The 21,851-nt window shown below is 48.0% G+C and overlaps 1 protein-coding gene across 1 annotated transcript; it reads left to right on the plus strand.

Moving 5' to 3' along the window:
- Positions 1 to 550: 550 nt before the first annotated feature.
- INS (insulin) lies at positions 551 to 3,593 on the plus strand (the record flags this gene model as incomplete). Its single annotated transcript, XM_080618515.1, has 2 exons — positions 551 to 737; positions 3,457 to 3,593. The coding sequence occupies 2 exons, from the start codon at positions 551 to 553 to the stop codon at positions 3,591 to 3,593; spliced, it is 324 nt and encodes a 107-aa protein (XP_080474641.1).
- Between the last annotated feature and the right edge of the window lie 18,258 nt (positions 3,594 to 21,851).

Here is a 21,851-nt window from a genome sequence, read left to right on the forward strand (position 1 = left end):
GCCACCCTTTTAGCTTCTGCCTGTTTCTTAGAGCTGTTTTCTTAAGCTGATGTAGCTGTGGTGGTGACAAGTGCTAGCTTGTTAGATCAAGTCTCCTCATGTCTTTGAGCACATTGGGCTGGTTTTGGGCCATCATTATGAATAACAGGCCTTTAAGACTTGTCAGAGAGGGTTTTTCCTCTGAAGGTCTCTGCTGATCTTGGCTCTTCTGGGCACGTGTGCTACAGGACCTGGTGAGATGGCTTTTCCAGTCCAGTTTGGCCTTTTGGGGAAAAACAGCAGGGAGGATAGGACTGATGTGAGCATGTGGATAGAGGTGGACTTCTGGTTATGATCATTAGTCACTGACTGTGACTTGTAAAGTCTGATGCAGAAAGCTTTCCTTTCCCCTCAAACTAGGGCTTCTTTATAAGGTCCATATGCTACTTTGGTCTCATTTTCCTGCTCAAGGAGTTGAAGGACATAATTTGCTTGATGACAACCAATTTCTTCCTCCTAGACCTCCCTGTGTCTCCTCTGCTTCTTAACCTTAGGCCTCACCCTGCTAACCATGGCTCTCTGGATCCTATCACTGCCTCTCCTGGCCCTTCTTGCTCTTTCTGGCCCGGGGACCAGCCATGCAGCTGCCACCCAGCACCTCTGTGGCTCCCACTTGGTGGAGGCTCTCTATCTGGTGTGTGGAGAGAGGGGTTTCTTCTACTCCCCCAAAGCCCGACGGGATGTTGAGCAGCCTCTAGGTAAGTGAATGCAGTTGTATGCTATGTGATGCAAAATATAACAACTGTCCATCTTTGACAACGACACCAGGAATGTCCTTGATGGGGAATGCCAGGAATACCTTTAGCATACCAACAGCATCACACTGGCAATGAAAAACTCTTCAGGTTAAAAAGGCAGATGGGAAAGCAGGCATGGAAAGAAGATTTATGAGGCAAAAGGAATTGCGCCTGAAAGCTCAAACTCATCTATTTCTTTGTGTGGCCGTTACACTGGCCTGGGAGCATTCATAGAAAATGAAGGTGGAAGGAACTCAGGGAGCCTCTTTCTGCACCAAGACAGGATCAGTTGTCCCCATCCTATTCCTGACCCGTGCTTGTCCAGTGTGTTCATAACAACCTTCAGTGAGAAAGCTTCTTCTGCCTTCTGAAACCACCTGTGCCCATGTTTAACTGACCTTCTTCTTGAGTGTTTCTTCCCAGTATCAAGCTGATCATCCCTTGCTGTGAATTGTTTCTTGTTGTCTCCATAGCGGACATGCAGCAGAGTCTACTCTTTTCTTCTTTATGACTGTTTTTCAAAATATTTGAAGATGTTCCCATGTCTTGTATTAACTTGCTTTCAGCTAAATCCCCTCTACACACTCCCACTGCCTTCTGAGGTCATATTTTCTAGATTTCTGTCCATGCAAATTGTTCCGCACTTGATCCACATCCTTGCTGACTCGTGATGATGCCTAGAGAAGCACACAAGATTCCAGCTGAGGCCTTGCTATTGCCAAGTAGAGGGAGAAAACTGGAAGAACAATATCGCATGTTTTTCACACCATGTTACTGTCTATACAGGCAGCTTGCTTTTTTCAAAGCACTGTTGATTGACTGTGATCACTGTCTCCCTTGGATGCCCTAGCCTGCCTTCAGGTGGATCAGCAGTCCTTGAAGGACAGCTACCACAGTCAAACCTTCATCCTGAATGAGCAACAGTTTTCTTGTCTACCTTTAGCATCTTTCCCATTTCTTACTGAACAGCATCCTGTCTTTTCAGTGCTTTTATAGTTTTTAAGGTAATTTTTAGTACTAATCTTGCTCTTCAAGAGGCTTGCAGCCCTCACAGCTTTGTATCATCTGTTATTTTATGGTGGTGAAATGCTGGTGGAGCTGCTTTGGTTCCCCTTTTTAGGACTCCTTGACCACTGACAAGTGTGAGCCAGAAAGCAGGAGGAGATGACAGATGTGCCTGCACACCCTGTGGTGCTGGGTCACTGCCTCTGGTTCAGCACTTTGTGTCTGTGCGGCAACACAGGTAGGATGAGGCAGCCCAGAAAGCTCCCCTTCAATAAAGTGTTTGTATCTAAGTGGGGCAGGACCTGTAATGCTGCAGCTGTAAAGCAAGGATAATGTCTCTCCTACAGATGGACACCACAGCTCCTCTCAGCTTTGGCTCCTCTAAGAACCCAACAAGCACAAGGGTTTTTTATGATTTGTTTTGAATAGCCAGCTGGGCTGTTAGTTGCTCCCTTCCCTGATTATTTGTTTCTGAAGACCACCACGAGTGGGTTGGAAATTTTGTTATCCAAATTCTCTAAATACTGTATGGAGAATTTTATTAATAAAATTCTGGCCAACCAGTTTGAAAGTGTTTGAGGACTCTCTTGTTTTGTTTCCAGGACTTTTGACTGAGCCACCACTTCTTTGTCACAGAAGCTGGCTGTGTTTAGTCTGCTCACAACCAGCTTGAAGGATGAAGACAAGTAAATCACAAAACATTGACTAGCTATTTCCTCTTCTACTTAATGTTGGACTAAATCTTTCCTAAATTTTCCCCCTAGCACACTAGCACAATGATTTCTTGTTACCCTTGTGCCTCGTTCATTGCATCACGCTTTGGGGGCTTGGGGATAGCGCATCTTGCACTGTACTTTCATATTGCTCTAGAAACCACATCTTATTCTTGCTTTCCAGGCATATTCTTTTTGTTGTTATGGTGTCTTCTCTCCCTACAGGAAAAATCACTGGTTTATTTGCCATTTTCTGTATTTTCAGTGGACAACTAAAACCTGAACAGTTCTGTTCACAGGTTTTCCAGCTCCCACCAGCAAATGAGGCATTTTTTTGAATTTTGTCCATATCCAGATACCCCAATTCACCATTCCTTCTAAAACCTTATCCCCATCTGTGAAAATGGACATACACAAATTCTTCTGCCATCAGCTCAAGGCTGCATCCAGACAGCCAACAGGAGCAGGCTGTTCAGGACCAGCTGGGAAATGCATCCAGCCCCAGGACTGGCCTGTCCTTGCAATCCCAGGGACATCCCAGTTGTTTGCCTTGGCTCCCAGAAGAGCAGGTAACTGCCTGAGATGGGGATGCAGTTCCAAGCAACTCGTCTTTCTGGAGCAGAATGGCCCATTTTATCATCTTACTTACTGCTCACCCCAGGGAGGGTGCGGGGTTTCTCTTCTCCACACACATTCCTCGGTAAAGCCCCTGTATCCCTTTGTCCCTCATGCTGCTATCCACTCCATAGGATTCTGGGCACCATAAGGTTATTCTGGGAGAGGAAGCACAGAGCCTGAAGGTGCTACAGCAGCATCAACCCAGGGAAACTTTTGCAACTTCACTTTTCCAGCTAACTCTGGCTTAAAAATGTGGTGTCTTCAAAACGGGGTGTCTGCAGGACTCAACATCCAGAGATGACGTTGTGTGATGTCCCATGGCTTACCCTTTTCTTCCCCAGCAGTGAGCGGTCCTTTGCACGGTGAAGTAGGAGAGCTGCCCTTCCAGCCGGAGGAATTTCAGAAAGTGAAGCGAGGGATTGTTGAGCAATGCTGCCACAACACCTGCTCCCTCTACCAACTGGAAAACTACTGCAACTAGCAGCAAGGCCAGCGGCAGGGAGCTCGCAGGCCACAGGTAGAAACATGCACTTACGCTACTGCACCTTCAAAGCAATTGAATAAATGTTGTGGATCTATTTGAAGGACTGTGCCAATTCATGTGTCTGGGTCTTGGGGTGGGGGAACTGATGTTTAATTTAAGGTGTTGTCCTCTGTGCTTGGATAAGGCAGTTTTAAAAGGTACTGGAGCCACCCATCATTTCACACTATCCTTCTGCCATCTGAATGAACTCCCTGGGAGGGAGAAAAGGAGGAGGATTACACAGCACTAGAGTGGGTACACATTCCACCCAGAACCCCTAATGCTGGGGAGACAAGGAGGAGAGAGCAAAGAGGTTTGCGTGAGGTTTCTCTTTCCAGGGAAATGTTACAGGGAAATATCTGTGGCAATATTATGCTGATCAACTTCCTGCAGTTCATAGCCCAAATATAGCCAGGCAGCTGGGAGACCAAACTTCCTCAGCTGCGTAATGGAAACAGTTCAGATTAAGCAAAGAATGAAGTCACCTATTAATTGTACCCAGAAAAATCATGGATGACCGCCATGACCAATTTAGAAAGTGTGTCCAGTTCCCTCTTCTGCTTGTGGCAGGCCCAGGCAGACTCCCTGCTGTGGGACGTGCTTGTCATTCACAAGTATTTGACAAGTCACATGCAGAAAGCCAATTTAATCCAAAAGGAGTTTTGAGTGTATTGGTCAAGAGCCGGGCACCTCAGGGCTGCATCCCAGCTTCTGTTGATGCAAACTTCTTTCTAGTAACTGCCCCCAAAGTCTCTGCTTTCTGAGAGGGAAAGGTGCCATTGAATGCCAGCTGGCTGGGGTGGCAGAGAGTGTGGGAAAGGGTCATGTACCCTCTGCTGAGGGACTCCTGGGCCAGTGTAGTGGAAGCCATGAAGGAGGTCCCTGTGGGATGGGTGCAGTCTGGCAGAGATGGCAGCAGTGGCCAGGGCTGCATTTTGCTGGTGGCAGGTTTTGAAAGCTGGTCTGAGAGGAGGCTATGATTTTGACAGCCTCTATTCCCAAGCTAGCCCTGACTGCCTCCACTGGACCCATGCAAATGGAAGCTGCCATCTCATCCCTGCCAGGATGCATTGCTTCTGCTCCTATTATGAGCACAAAACTGGCAAAACCGCTGCAAAATGGAAGAGCAGCTGGAAGAGCTGTTGAGAAGACACATCCACAAAATAGGAAGGAAATCAGAAAGCACCAGCAGTGGTGACCCTCCATATGAGCTCCCTGGGTGCATCCAACAGTCTGTGACAAGGGCCTCCTCCTGCAGCTGCCACACCAGTGTTTATCTGCCAGTGCTGCTACCTCTTGACCACCCTTTGACCTCTCTCCATCGTCCCTTCTTCTGGGCCCTGCTAAATATTCCCAGCAGCACAGCTTGCAACTATGACAGGCAGCCTTGGGCCAAAACCTTGTGGTTATGAAAGATGGCAAAACATTTGCTGTTTCTGAGGTACTTGGCTCCCACCGAGTAAGCCTCACAGCATACAGCTCTGACGGTTTCTAAAGGGGACTCCCTAGAAACAATTCTCCTACCTGTCCTGGTGCCCTGTGAGATCAATGTGTTACTGGTGTGTTACTGCAGTGAGAATAGCAGAGACAATGCTCATGGTAAGACCACCATCATATTCAACATGTAGCAGAGTTCCAGCAATCCCGTACATCTGCCCACTGAAAGGAGATGCCACTCTGATCCCAAGGGCAGAACGTCAGGTCCACTTGCATGGCCTGAAGGGAAAGCACATCCAAGAGAAATGCTCCCCTCCACAGCTGAAAACCCGAGACTTGTTGGAGTCACCCATACTTGTCCTGCCTCACCTAGGACCAAGAACCTGCACTCAGCATTAGAGGTCCACGGAAAGTAAGGAAGCAGAGAAGGTATTCTGAGACAGGACTGAGAGTTTCTAGTGCAAATCTGAGATTTCCATCCATATGTATCTAACAAAATTGTACAGGTCTGCTGATGAGAAAGGTTGGAAGTATGAATACTGCTCTTACACCAGGAGCAGTCTTGCATGCCTGGCTGCCAGACTGGTACTAGCACTTCTCCAAGTGCTTCGTAGTGGTGATGGGAAAAGCTAGAAAAAGATGGATATAGCCAAATCTATGGAGATACCTCTGTTTTTTTCAGGAATGCGGAGCATGGGTCATGCCAAGGACAGGCACAGTGTGGAGCTGTCTAGAGCCCTAATTCATAATATCAGAGCTGCATTTTGTGTTACAGAGATGGCCTACATGTGTTCAGCACCAAAGAGACCAGCACTCGCAGCGAGGTCAAGCTCCCACAGCAGAGCATGGTGGTTCCTGCGTCCATGCCAGAGCAGTTTATCTGCTGGCACTCCCGCCCTGGCAGTGATGCTTGGGCAAGGAAAGTGCTTCGCAGATGCCCAGCACATTTCCTGCCCTGTGTTATTGTTTGGTTTGCTCGTTTGTTTGCTTTTTCTGAATGGTCTCTATTAGGACTGGTTGGGAAATCGTAAATGCCACTTTTTTTTATGGAAAATGTTGATTCATCAAAATTAGGACTTCCCACAGGACCGGACTGGTTTCAGCAAGGCAGGATTCGAAGGGATGAAGGGACATGGGAGTTCAGGTGCCTACTCTGCAGGCATCAGAGCAAGGATTTCATCCTTTGTGCCTGATTGCCCAAGACCACATACCAACCACCAGGCTTTGTTCTACCCTGGGGTGGACTCTTCTGCTGCTGAAAAATTCCAGTAGGTTTTAGCAAATGCAGAGTGGGAATTGTTTTGAAACCTCAAAATGGGGCAGGACCATCCTCCCCTACCCAGCTCAAGATGCAGTCCAATATTTTCTTGGCAGATTTGGATGCCAGGTGAGATGGAGGTCTGGACACATCAGAAGCCCAGCTGGTGATTACCTGGGGCTGGAGCAGAAGAGAGGAGCAGAAAGGGGCTCTTATGAACATTCCCAACCTGTCTTTGTGCCTCCTGGGAAAAGCAGTCAGCCAGTCCCTTGGTAGAGAAGGGAAGATGGCGGAGTGGTGACCACCTAGGGTCAGGGAAGGAGGCATGGCCCCACATTCACTCTGGGGACACAGACAGTCTGACTCTGCAAAGCACATGCAGATGCCATTGCTCCCTTCCTCCACAAAGCAAGAGCTCTCCAGGAAGCATAGGGTGAACTACACTGCTCTCTGGGAGCTCCAGAAAAAAATATTGCACCAATTTGAAAGCTGTAGGAAACCTAGAAATAATAATAACAATAATAATAATAATAATAATAATAAAAAGTCCTTACAAATACACTTTGCTTTCCAGAACTGAAAACAACGTAAAGGGATAGCTCTTCACTTTCTAAAAGGTGCAGCAAGGTGAAGGCCAAGGGAGAACAAAGGTACTTTTTCCCCTTTTTATTGGGACTCCAGGGAAGGAAGCCTGAAGGCAACCCTGCACACTTTCCACATTGGAGCACATGGCTCCTCAGTTTGCAAACATGATGCTACCAGCTCACTGGCCCTGAGCTGCAGCTGGGAGGGCAGCCTTAGTTCCCTGCCCACCCAACCTGAGGATGGGCAACAGCCCAGGATGTCCTTAATGGTAGTCCGGGATGGGATTTCTTTATAATGCCCCCCTCAGACATCTGTGCCCTTGTCCAGGCCATTCTCTGGTCTCAGATATGCTTGGGAGATGCCAGATCTTACAAGTTCCTGCAGAAGTGACTCAGGGACAGGGAATGCTGCATCCATTGACCTCCCTCCCCACTCCTCCTCCTGCCGGGATTTGCATTGTGATCTTTGGGAAGCAAATGCATCCAGCCCCCTTTCTGACTCAGCAGTTGCTTTGAAGTGATCTTTGTGGTAGCGGTGGGGCATCATGCCTGGCTAAAATATCTTGGCTCTGCTACTCTCGCAACAAACTTCCAAAGGTCTCATGCTAGCGGTGGAGGGCAATTTGAAGAGAATGCAAATAAAGGTTTCAGTTCATTCATGCTGCTTGAATAGAGAATAGAAAGCTGAGCCACAGAGGAGTTTGCAAGACAAATTCTTTGGACTGATGAGTTGTTAACACTGCCTAGAAAAGAAAGGACCAAAGTTGCCCATTTCCTGTGTGCGTGAGCACTTACCCAAAAGGGCTCTACTCCAGTTTTGAGGAAAGGGGAGTGACGAGCAGAGAAATGGGAATGGAGGGGAACCACTATGGGGCACCAACCAGCGGGGTCACTGGTGGCTGGGTGACAGATCATGTCCTCCAGGTTGCTGGATGGGCTGTGCTGCTCCAGCGTATCTGGAGGAAGGGAAGTCTTCCACTTTCCCAAAGCTAATCTGACTGTATTATTTCCTTTTCCTGGAAGCCACAGATAGAAGAATGCTGTCTATCACCCTGGGAACACACAGATTCACTCTATGCAAGAAATAGCCAGACTACACTCGGGGTTTGTTTTTTTTTTTTGGTTGGGTTTTTTTTCCATCTTATGAGCTTTCTAGGAAATTTTAAACCTGCTTACAGCCCCTCTCCGTATCTGCAGCATGATTCCTTAATAACTGGCTTGCAGCAATGACTTGACTTGGAAAGCATGCACTGAGCACATTCAGTGTTAACAACCCAAATTCCCTCTGATTTAGACTGACCTCACCAAAGACACCTATTTTGAACAAAAAATAGCCTTTCCTCCTTCTCCTTTCACCCTGGGCAGGAAGAAAGCTTTAAGTCAGGCTATAAATTGATCTGGAAAACCACCGCCAGCACATTGTCTCTGGGTGAATTATTTCTGCATGCTGCGGGGAGGAAGTAGGCCGTTTTTTTTCCGAGCCCAATGCCAGGCTGGCTTTAGCTTTCCCCCCGGTCCTGTTGGGCAGAGAGGGCGGGAGCAGGTCCGGGACAATAACAGGAAGCAAAGCAAGCCTGTAGGAGCACACAAGGAAATGATCTGAGCCTCAATCCTTTCCCTCCATCCCCAGCCAACTTCAGGAGCAGCAGTGGGAGGTGAACAAACCATTTGGGTTCCTCCAACCTCCTTTCTGTTGCAGAAGGAGCTGGCCAAAATATGGCTTTTTTTTTTCTGCTTGGTAAATGCCAGGATTTCCGGGATGTGCATGGTTGTTCACACTGAAATTTCCTACTACACGTTTTCAGATTTTGGATGAAAATGAATAACATATATATATTTGGGTTTTGATTTCCAGGTTGTCGTCATTTGGGATTTGTAATGCTGGATTTTAGGGATGTACAGAACCGCCAACTTCTGAAATGTAACTTTTCATGAGAAAATAACACAGTTTCCTCTTTTCTAATCATAAAATGGAAAATCAAATACAAATGACACCACCAGCCCCGCACTGACGATAAACCATTTTGTGGATGTTTCTACACTTTTTTTCTGCTTATCAGAAACCTCCAGATTGGAGGCTGGGACCCAGCAGGGTCCTGGCTCTGCAGGCACGCTTGTCAGCAGACTCAAGTTTCCAGCTTTTCCTACCTGGTATGGGAACATTTGAGGATTTTTAAGACTTACCCTTAATAAATTCTCTCTTGGCCCCTGGGCTTCTGCTGATTCCAGTGGCAAGAGAGAAATCATGGTGAAACAGCTCAAGACCTGACCAAGGATGCAAATTGCAGCCTGCTCCTCTCCTGCCTTTGAAATTGCTTTTTCAGTAACTTTTTAAACGTCTGCAACCTAAAACTTGCCATATTTTAACGAATGCTGACATCCTGTCCTGAAATAATGTATTTCCACCTCAAATGAGGAAAAAACCTGACCTCACAAAATTCCGATGAAATGTAGAGAGTTATTTTTCAGTCCTAGCCTCAGTGCAGGTATTACAAGGCAGGTGTCCAAAGTGCATCCTGGTGCACCCAGGTGCATTTTGGCTGACAGAAGCATGGGTCTTTGTCAGTGGTGAGGAACCGGTGGCATGCAGCCAGGGTGGGGAGGGGGCACCTGGCTCAGCCGGGCTTATGCCAAGGAGGTGGGAAGTCCGCCGAAGCCTGAAGCGTCTCTCAGAAAGCACTCCTGCAGTCGCTCCTTTGCTCCTGCAGGATTGCTGACCTCACTGTGGGGACACCGAGTGGCACCGAGGGACACCGAGCACTGAGGTCTTGCCCGGTTTTCCTTTATGGTTTTGACTACAGAGCCTCAAAGTCATTCTCAAGATGCTTGACCTTAATCTTCACCCCGTGGAGCTGTTGCTTTGACTACCCCATTTCTCTGTGCATCCCATTTAAGAACATAGGACTGGGAGTGGCTTTCAAGTCATTCACCTTGGCCCTCGCTAACCTCACATCATCACTGCGACTTCTTCGTCTCGAAAAAGGCCTTTTACATCCTGATTTCTTCCTTTAGTCTGTCTGCAGTTTCAGTTTCTGGAACCTTTCCTGAGGAATTCATCCCCTCCTGTTGGGCTTCACAGTCCTCTCAACCTGGAAAAGATCCTGAGGTTTCACATATCTGTTTAGAGCAAAGCAATTATCCATGGCTCTGCCACCGAAATAGGGCACCACTGAAAATGACGGGAATCTGCAAAAGCCAGATTCCTGTGACGGCTTTTCCTTCTCCTGCAGTCCCAGCTGCTGCCAGGGGATGGAGTGCAGGGCGGCCCACAGCCGCATTCGGCAGCCCTGCCCGTACCTGTCTGCACTGTTTAGGACAGGGCAAGGTGGCATGGCACCAGGGACCCTATATAATAGGGGGGAAAGATTAATAAATACAAACCATGCAGGGTGTTGGAGGAAAACTCACTGGAGATGGGATGCCAGAGTAAGACTTTGCACCAATGCTGTGGCACTAATGGATCTGAGGCAGCAAGGTGATAGCTGGAACAATGAAAACAAACTGCCCGTTGACCCACATGTGGCGTCTGACAATGACACCAGCCCTTACTGGCATGGCCAGCGACCTGGAGCAATGATGACTTGGGTTGCTGCTTCTCTTGCTGTGGTCTTTGTTTAAGGTTGCATTTCTCCAACAGGAATTTTAGTTGCCTTTCTGAACCTCTGGGCTCTTGAAGCTGAGACTGTGAGTGTGGCTATCACATCCCAGGGTACCCTCACCCCTGTTCACTTGCCAGCCTGCAGTGCACCTCTCTGCCATGTAGTCTGGGGAAGCTTTACCTGTACAATATTTGCCCCGATGCAGCACATACCTATGGTGTGTTTGAGAAGGATGAGCATCTCTTTTCAAGTCAGAAATCCCCTTTTGAGTACACTTAGGTTTAGGTCTGCAATAATCTCCTGCCCCAAAGAGCTTGTGTTGTGCAACAAACCCCTAGGCTCTTCTGCCTTTCCCTGGCACTGAAGGACTGCCAAAGCATAAATATATCTCCTGAATAAAAATATTAATATTTCAAAGAAATCTGGAATGTCTCTCCGCCCAGCATCACCACTGGTGCTCAGATCCTTACTTCTGCCCAGCTCACAGGGCATTTTATGGGATCGTGGTCTTCCTCCTCAGCCGTGACACAGCTCTGATCTGCTGTTCTGCCGGTTGGGATAGGCATTACCCCTGCCAGCACCTCTCCCCAGTGGGGATGAGGCCCTAACGAGGGGTTATGAAATTATGAACTGGCGCTGTAGCCAGCAGAGGGAGTGCTCAGAGTTTCATCTGAGCACTGGGAGGGCTTGGGGAGCGCTGGGACAATGTGTTAAACCGTGGCTGCAGCGATAAGGAGCTGAACCAGAGGTTTGCCCTAGCTCAGCCACCTGCCTGGTGATGCTTAGTTATGAGAGGATGAAGGAATGAATCTGCCACAAATTCCCTTGGAGACCCCGGGTAGCAGGTGACCCAGAGACAAGGATCCCCAGCAAGGGAGATGCTTGAGACTCTCAGACTTCAGTCATTCTGCAATGCCTTCTAGAAGCTGTCAAGTGAAATTCCCCCATTAATTCAGTTCTGGCTTTGGGTTCTCACAATTGCTTTCCAACAGAAGGTGTTGCTGCAAATCAATTATCAAGGAATTATTCCTATAGCATTGTATTTCCAAAGGAATCATACCTCCACCCCAACACCAGCTCAGTCCTTGTGCCTCAGGTTGGTGTCACAGCCAGGAGGGATGTGATTGGCTGGCAGTTGCAGGAAGCTTAGGCTCAGCTCTACCCACCACCTGAGTGTTTCAGGTAGAGCTTCATTTGAATTACAGCCAAACAGAGCAACACACAGCAGATTTGTATTACTTTAGTGAATTAAATACTTCACACCCGGCAGCCTCTGTAACAGCCCCTTAGGAAAAGGGTCTAAATTATTCTTCATGAAATGCCTCAGTGGTGGGGGGACCTCTCCACTCATATACGGTAAGAGAAATACAATTAGTTAGCCAAGTCCCCACTGGCAAAGACTCGTGCCCAGTCCCCTTCTAACTGTGGGTATCCCCTAGATTTTTAAATGAAGACTCTTCAAGCACCAATGGGCAATTTTTCAACTTGTCTCTAAGCAGATCAGTAATGTAACTAAGTCAGGTGTCTCTAGGATTGAGTCAGGACAAGCCCGGGAGGAAATCCTGAAGTGGATGAGATAAATATGTCAGTAAATCACTTGCAGAGTGAGGTTACCTAGGAAAAGCAGAGTGCTGAGCGTTGGGAAGATGTTGTGTATAGTAAGCACAACCGCGGGACGATTAACACCCCTTACGAAGCTTATTGCAAGCCTGATAAAAGACAATGGGCCACATTTTCACTGCTAAATACATCAAGGATGAAAGGGAGCTGGGGAAAGAAGCAGAAAAGAGCAGCGGGAATGACCTGACCTGCCTAAAACCTCCCTTCCTTCTGGAGAGCAAAAAAGCTTGCTCTACTTATCAAAAAAAGGTTGAGAGAGACTTTGCCACATCCGAGATGGTGGGTTTGAGAAGAGTCCTCATGGTGCACAGTGGCCAAATGCCTTGCGACATTAGATATCTGGAAGGTGAAGTTGAGCCCATTTTGATTGGAATAGTGTTTGGTGGGCAAGAGGCAGCTACTCAGTGGGATAATTCAGCTGTCTACGTAAAAGATTTGTACTCCTTGACTCAATGGAAGATGAAGCTTGTTCAATGGAAACTGGTTGCTCACCCCAGCGTCAGGTCCTTGGTCTGGGAGCAGCTGGGTACAATTTTCTGGCCATGGCATGTGGAAAATCCCCCTTTCTCCACTCAAAATCTGATGTTACTATTGTTCCCTTTCCTTAGCCAGGATCAAATGAGGAGAATAAACCCTGGGAAGGAAAAGTTCCCTTCTCCCTTCACTTGCTTTCTAATTAATCTTCCTCCTGGTTCAGGAGAAATCTCATGCAGCTCTGCAGCAGAAGACACTCTCTGCCTTACCAACTATATCGTGTGCTGGTCCCAGCTTTTAGGTGGCGATGCTTTGACCCAGGACAGCTTGGTATTTCCAGTTTATAGCTACTCATAAAATCTGAGAGGAGAGCCAGCACTTGCTTGTGGTATGGGTGACTTCTTCAAAACCTGAGCCTGTCTCACAGCAAACAGAGACTGGGAGGCCTTCAGAAACATGGGATGGCAAAAGCAGCAATGGATTCTATGATTCAGTAAAGAAATAGAGAAAAGACATCAGTGAAACAAGGCTCAAGCAGTGATTTGTTTGGACTTTTGTTACAGTTAGCTTCAAATCAGCAAGCACAACCAAATCATTAGCAAATCCATTTTAGATATAAACACCCTCCAAAATCAGTCCTGCTCTATAGTATCCTCCACATGTGCTAATACACATTCCCTTTTTGACAACACCCAATGCCTGGTGCAGAAGTAGAAGACGACTTCATCTCCCAGGGCTGTGGGAGCTGGATGATGCCTTTCCCCTTGGAACAAAACCTGTGCTGCAAACCACTCTGACTACTTCTGATCACCAAGTTGTGTACCCTCTGGGCAGCCCGGTGGAGATATGGACACCCTGCCGGGGCACTCACCAGGGCACAGCAAGGTTCAACATGCCAGCAAAGGTCCTGCAGGAAACCTCTTGCCAGGACTGCAGGTCCCTTGACTTTGTCTCAGAGATGGGGATGTAAGGATGCTGCTGTCTGCAAGGGAGCTCCAGGCTCCCTCTGGGCTAAAGGGGTCACAATGCTCTCCCTATAGCACATAGTCTTTTGAAAGCATCACAGGATCAGTCCTGATGCTGGAAACTGGTGGGCAGAGTGAGATAGGTCACAGAGGATGGCATGTTTGATACCCAGAGGCCATGTGTCAGTGGCAGGGGGAAGCCTAGAAAGGTGGGAACCACCACCAAAACCCTCTGAACATGGTGGAAGTCACTTCTTTTGTCCCAGGCTTCTGCGGTGGCCTCGTGCAAAGCCTGCTTTCAAGCTATTCATGTTCCCTGGCTCTCGCCTCCCCATGAATTACCCATCAGCCAGGGCAGACCCTCCAAAGCAATTAGTGAAGCTCAAGGGCTGGTTTCCCATTTTATTGTGGGAATCTAGGGCTGTTCTGACTCTCAAGACCAGAACCTGTCTCTAGCTGTTGCTATCCTGGCAGAATCATGCCCAGAAGAGCATGCTTAATTTAAAAGCCAAGTGCCAACATCCCAAGCCGGTTGTTTGGACTAAATGAAAGGTTTTCATAAAAAAAATCAGTCTGACTTATATTCCACCCCGCTTCCCCAGGAGATTGCTCCCTATCTGGTTGCCTCCCGAAGGTGGGAGCAAAGGCTTCGCAGTGAGTCATCTTTTACTTTGTATACCCCGACAGTGCTATTACTGCTTTCATGTGGGTCTCCAGGAACGGTGAGGGTGGTTGTGGGTGGGAAAAGAGGCTGTGAAAAAGGCATCAGCCACATGGAGGGGTTTTATGCCCTGATTGCATTGCTGGAAGGGGGGATGACACACCAGCGAGGCATCTTCAGAAATATTGCCTTCTCCAAGATGACTCTGGCTTGGGGCAGGACCTGCATGAGTGGAGTCTCCACCAGGGATTAGGATGGGAGCTCTTGAAGCACCCCAGTGAGTCAGGCAAATAGGAGACGATGCCCAGGCAAGTCAATTAGGGAGCAAGGGCAGTACTTAGCCTGCCCAACTGAGCCTGAAGCCCCTGGGCTAGCTCCCTGGAAACTGAGGTTCACCCAGAAAGGAACAGCGAAATGGTTTTAAGAAACAGCAGTTGCAGGCACTCATCGCCTCTGATGACAGGAGCCCTGGAGTGGGACCCAGCAGGTCTGGCCTGAAATAATTGCCCAGCTCTGACACTAAGGTTTCTTGGAAGAAAAGCAGCTTTCCTCTAAACGTCCCTTTTAGGGATGTCTGCTGTTCATTGTTAGATTTTTCTCTCTCCTTATATCAGACACAGAGACAAAGGAATTCACTCTATCTATGGAAAACATCTTTTTCTTTTTCATTTTTTCCCTCTTTGGATTAGGTTAGTGGAGAAGAGGTTGTTCCAGTCTGGCACCTCTTGTGGTTACTGTGCTTGTTTTGACTAAAAAATACTCGTGTGATCTGTACATATTTGAAATGGTTGCCTTTAATGCAAATAAAAATGAAAGAAATCTAAACAAAAATCTACTCAATGTGCTTCCAAGCAAAAAAAAAAAAACCCAAAACAACCTTCTTCTGCCTGAAGAAGGTCTACCTGGTGGACTAAGATGTCTCAGCAAGAGACCCACCTGGAAAAATTACAAGAGGACTGGCAGGCAGATTTGAACCTGGGATGCAATTTCCATTGCTGTAATTACACTTACTAATCATCAGTTGTGTCCAGGTATTTGTGTAGCTTCAGAGGCTCACTGCAGCCACCTCTCTTAACTAGGGATGCCCTAAACTGAGGCCTACAGAGATCAAGAGCCTTATTTCCACTCATTTTTGTGTTGTCTCATCAAACGTGTTCATTTAGGTGTTTTAACTACTCTCTGGCTACCATGGCATAAGCAGCACGTCCTTGCTGTCAGCCCAGATACAGGCAGAGGGTCTGTTGCAGGGCAAGGAAGGGCCATGCATTGCACACAGGCAATGTCACAGGGATGGAGGAGCCACCTTCAGCTCGTATGGGTCAAGGCATTAGGGGGTTGATTGTAGGGGCTGCATCCCATGAGCTTCACCAGGGGTTAGAAGCCTAGTGCCATGGGAGGTGGTTGATAGTATATCCACATATGGATTATGCAGGGAAAGGTTCGTGGGGGGTCTCCCTTGGCTGTAGCGATATCTTGTGTTGCAGATTTCTTTAAACTGTGGGGAAGTTGAATTAGGTGAGGAATTCCACAATTTCTTAGCTTTTCAAATAACATGTCTGCGATATCACACAGTCTGACTTGCGCTCCCACCTGCCTTGGGAATTCAGTTAACCCTTTGCCTCTTGACTTTGGGGCTCGCACGAAGGCTTCATGGAGGTCCTGTTTGGAGCTTGTTATCTTCAGCTGATGAACAGGCAGGGACTCAAGTGGCACCACCGAAGTTGTGCCAGAAATAGGGGGTAGCATCTGAATCACCTGCCATTTGGCTCTACCTACTTAGCCAAGCACTCACTTCCCCCTCAGCACAAAAATACATGTGTGCACACACACGCCTGCACATGCTATGCAGGCATACACCACCTGCTGTTTTGAAAAGATACATGCATTTCTTTTGGTGGGGGTTACCTTCCTAGTAATTAGTCATTAGCTTAGCAGTCCAAATGATCCTACCCTGTCAGGTCTCCTGATCCAGGAGCCCTGGGATCTCTACAAAAACTTTGCTTCTTCTACCAGACCCTTTCTAGAGCACAACCACAAAACCCCTTCTCTCTCCCCACCCTACTCCAATTTGCACTATACTTGTTTGCCCTGCAACACTACTTGGAGATGCCAGCCCCATCTATACACCTGTCCTTGGAGGTTAAATAGCTCCCATGGCCAACAGGAGACATACAGATGAGGCTTTCGAGGGTGTGTGATCCCAGGTGGAGCCACAGGCAAGAAGCAGGAAGCCCAAAGCAGTCCCCATGCACTTTCCCTCACCCCTCCACCCGCTGTCCCCATGTGAGAGACCCTGGAAGCCTTCTGCCAGGATGTGCTGGTGCCATCCCCAAGCCCACTCTGGCTGGGGCCTGGCTTAGGGCACAATCCCCAGCTCGGCTGCCTGTGCTTTGCCAGCACCACGCCACACTATCACCGCACTCGGTGGATTTTTCAGCAGTGCAGTATAAACATTTCTATTGAAGTGCACTTAATGTAAGTTGCTTTGCCAAGTGCTGTTGCCTCCCTTCCTTCGTTATGATTACAAGAGAGTGTTTTGTTTAAGCAAGAAAACAAATTGCCCACACATCCTACCTCCCAGTGGGCATCCATCACCCATGGCAAGAAAATGGTCTGGAGGGGATGCTGGCAGCACTGGTGGGCAGTGTGTCCCTGTGTCAGCTGCTTCAGGAATGGGAAAGAGCAGAGGGTGCAAGCAGTGGGGACATTATTGCAGACTCCTGTACACCCACTGCTAGCCATAGGTATTGAAAGTCCCAGCCCCTAAGGGAATGAAGCAACAGTGGACAGATTTATTCCTGTCCTGTGCTGATGATGGAGATGCAAACCAGAGGGAAATTAAGATGATATATGGATGCAGTGGCAGAGGAAGGCTACACCTGGGGGCATGGGAGCCCTGTGTGAGTCCACACTGACCCTGCTCCGCACGTCCACAGCCACCTTCCCTTGGTCTTCACTGCTCAGCTCAGACTGCTGAGCAACAGTGGCTGGGCCTGGTAGCCCATTTATCCTGCTCAAAAAGTTCCAGGCCTGAAGGAATGAGGGGTTGACCCCCACCACAGCAGGCAATCAGAAGTGAAGACAGGGGTCCTGGTAAGGGGTGAAGCCCTGGCCTGGGGTAGATGCTGCCACCTAACCTTCTGCCCAAAGACAATGAGAGCTGTGAACAAAGACCCGCACTGAAGCACAGCAGCAATGCAAAAAGAAGAAGAAGAAGGAAAAAAAAAAGAAAACAGAGGAAGAAACGCCTGAAAGATACATAGCTGGGATTCCTGAACCCCTCAGAGGTATTCGGGCTTAGCCAACAGGCTCGGGGTTTTTTTCAAAGCCATTAATTACACAACAGAGACGTATCTACACCACTCCAACTCTCCACAGCAAATAAGGGCCCCACGTATATTCCCTAAAATGCATCACCCTCTGTGCTCAGTGCCACTGCCTCTCTCAGGCTCTTGGAAAAATAGCCCATCACAAGGTGATATTTCCAGCTGGCTCTTCCATCTGATTTTCTAAAGAGTCTTGAATAGGCTCTCAAAGCACACGCCTCCAAAGGGTGCATCTGAAATATGTAAGCTGCATCAGTAGCAAATGCCAGAGGACATGGCAGAGGGTTGGAAATGCCACCCTGCTCACCTGGGCAGCTTTGCTGAGTGAGCCAACTGCATGATGAGGCAGTTATAAGGGGAAGCTCTCCAAAAAGCTTTACCAAACTAAAATCAGTGCAAGGACTGCATTCATCTCCAGCATGGCCCATCACAGGCATTTCCACCGGCCACTCAGCGATGGTTGCTCTGTTGAAGCTGCTGGAGAGTACCTCAGCAACAACTGCTGTATCTCCTTCTTTTGAGGGAGGGGAATTTATTAAGAGCTTTTTGCTCTTAATAATTTTTTTGCTTTTGCTTTTGAATCCAGCAACACGCAGCCAGACTGACTGGTTCATGCTGACGCTCCTGGGAGCAGGATGAAACAGTTTTAAGAGTGAACCCTCAGTTTTCTGAGTGAGGGCAGAGCAAAGCAGTATGTGAGGGTGGTGGTGGGAGTGAGTGGCTGAGCGGTACTTAGTTTCCAGCTGGGATTAAACTACGACAAGGTGCTGTGCTACCCTTAGAGGACACGGTGTGCTCCCACACAGAGGCAGGTGGCATTCCTGCAGCCCACCTTTCGACTGCTCAGCTCCTCCCTGGGGGACATGATGATGCCTGCTAACACTGCCATACTAGAACATGCTCATTAGGCTGTCCTTGCAGGGGAACAGCTACGCAGCACAGCCTTCACCCCAAATTGATTCTAGTCAGAAAGGTTTCCCACTGCCTCCCGCAACACGTTTCATTCACAAGCTGTTTTGGCTCAGAGCTTGCTCCATAGACAGACCCATATTTGTACAATGCTATAAAGAGCTAATTTCATCTCCTGGTGCTTGGAAGAACTAATTGTACATGCTGGAGATTTTATTGGTCCTTAAACAAGCTTGGACCTCTTCTTCCCCATGACATTCCAATAAGTATTTTCATGGAAATGCTTTTAAAAAAATAACAAAAACAGGAAATGGTGATGTACTTAGCTGTTAATATAGGCACAGACCCATCTTCCTTCTCTGCTACTGTACTTGTTGCACATTTTTGACAAAAAAATCAGACAAAACTTGGAGCCTTCCAGGCTCCCTCTGCAATGAGAAGAAGTTGGGAGGAGGGAGGGCATTCCTCTTTATCTACCCTATTCCACCTTTCTCCAAAAACCCTTCTGGGAAGCTGTTAGCTGAGCCAGAGTAAACTTTGGCAACCAGGGATGACCCAGAGTTGTTTGCTGTTGCACAGGTCATGGGGAGAAAGGTGACACTTCTCTCTGTTTGTGGGATCATCTGACTCTGCGGACCCCTTGGCCTCCTTCTTTTGGGCCATGCTGCAGACAGCATCCCGACAAGCAGACCCACCGTATTTCACTTGCTGAATGTCATTCTTGCTTGTGCAATTCTTACCTCACACTTGGACACCATGACACCACCCTACCTCTTGAGCCAAGCAAGGCTGCTCAGGCTGGAGCTTTTCTTTGACAGTTGGGGAGGTTGAATTTTAAAAGATGCTACAAGAATACCAGCTCTGTCCAGCCCACAAACATGCATAGTTTGTCTTCCACATAAACAGGGGTGAAAACACTTGTGCCTTTTACGGCTGTCACAAATTCCTCTGGCACGGTGTAATAACTTACTTTGGAATAACTTCATTTGTGCTATGCTCAGCACCTGCCAGGTCCTCAGGATGCATCTGCCAACACCCCTCCTGAACACCTAAGTCCAACAAGTGCTCCAAGGAATTGTTAGACCTGGGCAGGAGTTGCTACAAGAATCCCTCTTTCACTCTGAACACACCAAAGAAACATCCTCTGCTGATGCATAAGGGCATCCTGCTTTTCCCCTGCCCATATAACAGCTCTGCAGCAGAGACCCTCTGGGTTACAAGTGCGGCCCCAAAATGCTCTCCCCACCCAGGGGTGACAGAAGCCCTGAGCAGACCTGCCCAGACTCTGCTCTTGTTTGCTCCTTGTTGACCAGGGGCCCAGGTGAATTATTTCTCCCCCACTTAGTTCTTTGACTTCAATTTCACACAGGGACCTTCTATATATCACATCCCCTTTTGCCAATGAATCTCTCCTGTTCCAACAGTTTAGTGTGCCCAGAATCAATATATTTTAGCAGCATGCAAGGACACAGTGTTATTGCCAGTTTCCTGAGTTGTACAAAACAAAAGGTATCACTTTCTTAATGCTACTGAAAAATCCTCTGAGCCAAGTACGATTGTTCCTCTGCCATTAAACAGCTGTATATAAGACTCTGGCTAATCACTCTCCATTCTAACCGGGATGACTTTTTCTCCTAGTCTTCAATGACAGGAGACCCAAACCCAAGGACCACCCTCACCCTCCTTTTGTCTTGTCTTTGACATCTCAACCTACAGTGCCCAGATCTGTTCGGCACGCCAGCAAAGCAGTCTAATTTCTCCTGATTGTCCTCACTCTTGACACATGAGAATATAAGGTGCTTTATGAAGTAGGGTACCTTTGTAATACTGTAGGTACCTGAACCACACACCTCAAATCTGTTCAGCTCGCCCTGACATCTGTGGTATAATTGTGAATTAAGTCAAACGAGCATCACGGGGTGTCTTGGTTGGGCTGGGATTAGGTGACCTCTTCCCTCTTTGGATTAGAGGTGGAGAGAAAAGAAAAAGTCATGTAAATGTCCCCATCCCTGAAGGCATTTGCCTGGCTCAGCTCCCCGGCAGCATATCCCCAGCTAGCAGCCACCCTGGCCCACAACCACTGCAGCTCTGCAGCTATTTACATTCCTTTGCCTTTGCTGAAGCTCACATCCCTGCCTGCAAGGTCTGGGCTGGCCCAAGCCTTCCTGTTCTTCCCCCTTTCCCTGGAAAGCTTTCCGGCTCACTGCCATGTGTTGGTGGCCACCCACGATCCGCTTTGATCAGCTCAGATGGGCAGTGCCATCAGGGGCCTTTGCAGTCTCCCTGGTCACTTCCACAGCCACTGCAGCAGCAGAGGCTTTCTCTCTGAGTCCCAGGCATCCCCTGGTTGCTTTAGGGCACCTTTCAGATGTCGCTTTTATTCCAGCTCCTGCTTAAGTTCCATTTAATTTCAGCTTGCTTTGGCTGACTTTGCTTTGTGAATGCTGTCCTTGCTCCTTGTGAATTTAATGGGAACCCACAACCATGGTTTCTCTACAATTTCTCTCCCAGTCTGTGCTGATGACCATGGAGGTCTGACAACTGCAAGACATGGTGGGCTATTTTTACTGCATTTCCAATGTTTTCAGATGATGCTTTGCTACAGACCATCTACTTTCAAACCAAAATGCTTCCGGGGGTGCTGTGTTTTGGCAAGCCCCTGGTGGTCAGTGCTGTGATCCAGAGGCCTTCCTCTCCCTCTTTCTGCCTTTCTGTCCTTAGGTTAGCCATGTCCTTGGATTTACTGGTACTCCTGCTTTCCTTCACAAGTCCTCCTTGCAGGCAGTGCCAGGGGCTGGAGTTTGGGGTGGAGGCAGCTATTGTTCCAGCTATCTGCAGTGTAATGCTCCTTATGACTGTATTAAATGAAGGGCGGAGGTCACACATCCCTAGCTTAAATTAGGTTTAGGCTGACCTTTAACAATATTACACTCGTGGATCCTCTCATAACTCACCAAATAAACTCCCAGAGGGTTTTACCACCTCCCTCTTCCTACTGTAAAGATGCCCAAGGCTTAATGCGATTCTCTCCAATTTCGCTTTGATTTCTAATCCTATCCTCTTCTCACTCTTCTCCCCCCCAAATACAGATATATTCACTCCTTTAAAGGTGCGGGGAAAGGACCTGTTCCTTTTCTCTTCTGGGCGACACCTCTTTCTTTTGTGTCTCTTTCTTCCCTTCCCCGCCCCCCCTCCTCTTTCTTGACACAATGCACTATTTATTTGCACTGAAGGATAACTAAGAAGCAATTAAAAGATCAAAAGGCACAAACACAAGTAGATCCAGTGGCAACTTGTGGGGTTTATTTTGCCACTGCTGCTGCTGCAGCAGCTTCACCAAACTGCTGCCTCGTTTTTTGCCCAGCCGGAGAGACACCTCTCTT

The sequence above is a fragment of the Psittacula echo genome, assembly GCF_963264785.1.
Source record: "Psittacula echo genome assembly, chromosome: 5".
Lineage (NCBI taxonomy): Eukaryota > Metazoa > Chordata > Aves > Psittaciformes > Psittacidae > Psittacula > Psittacula echo.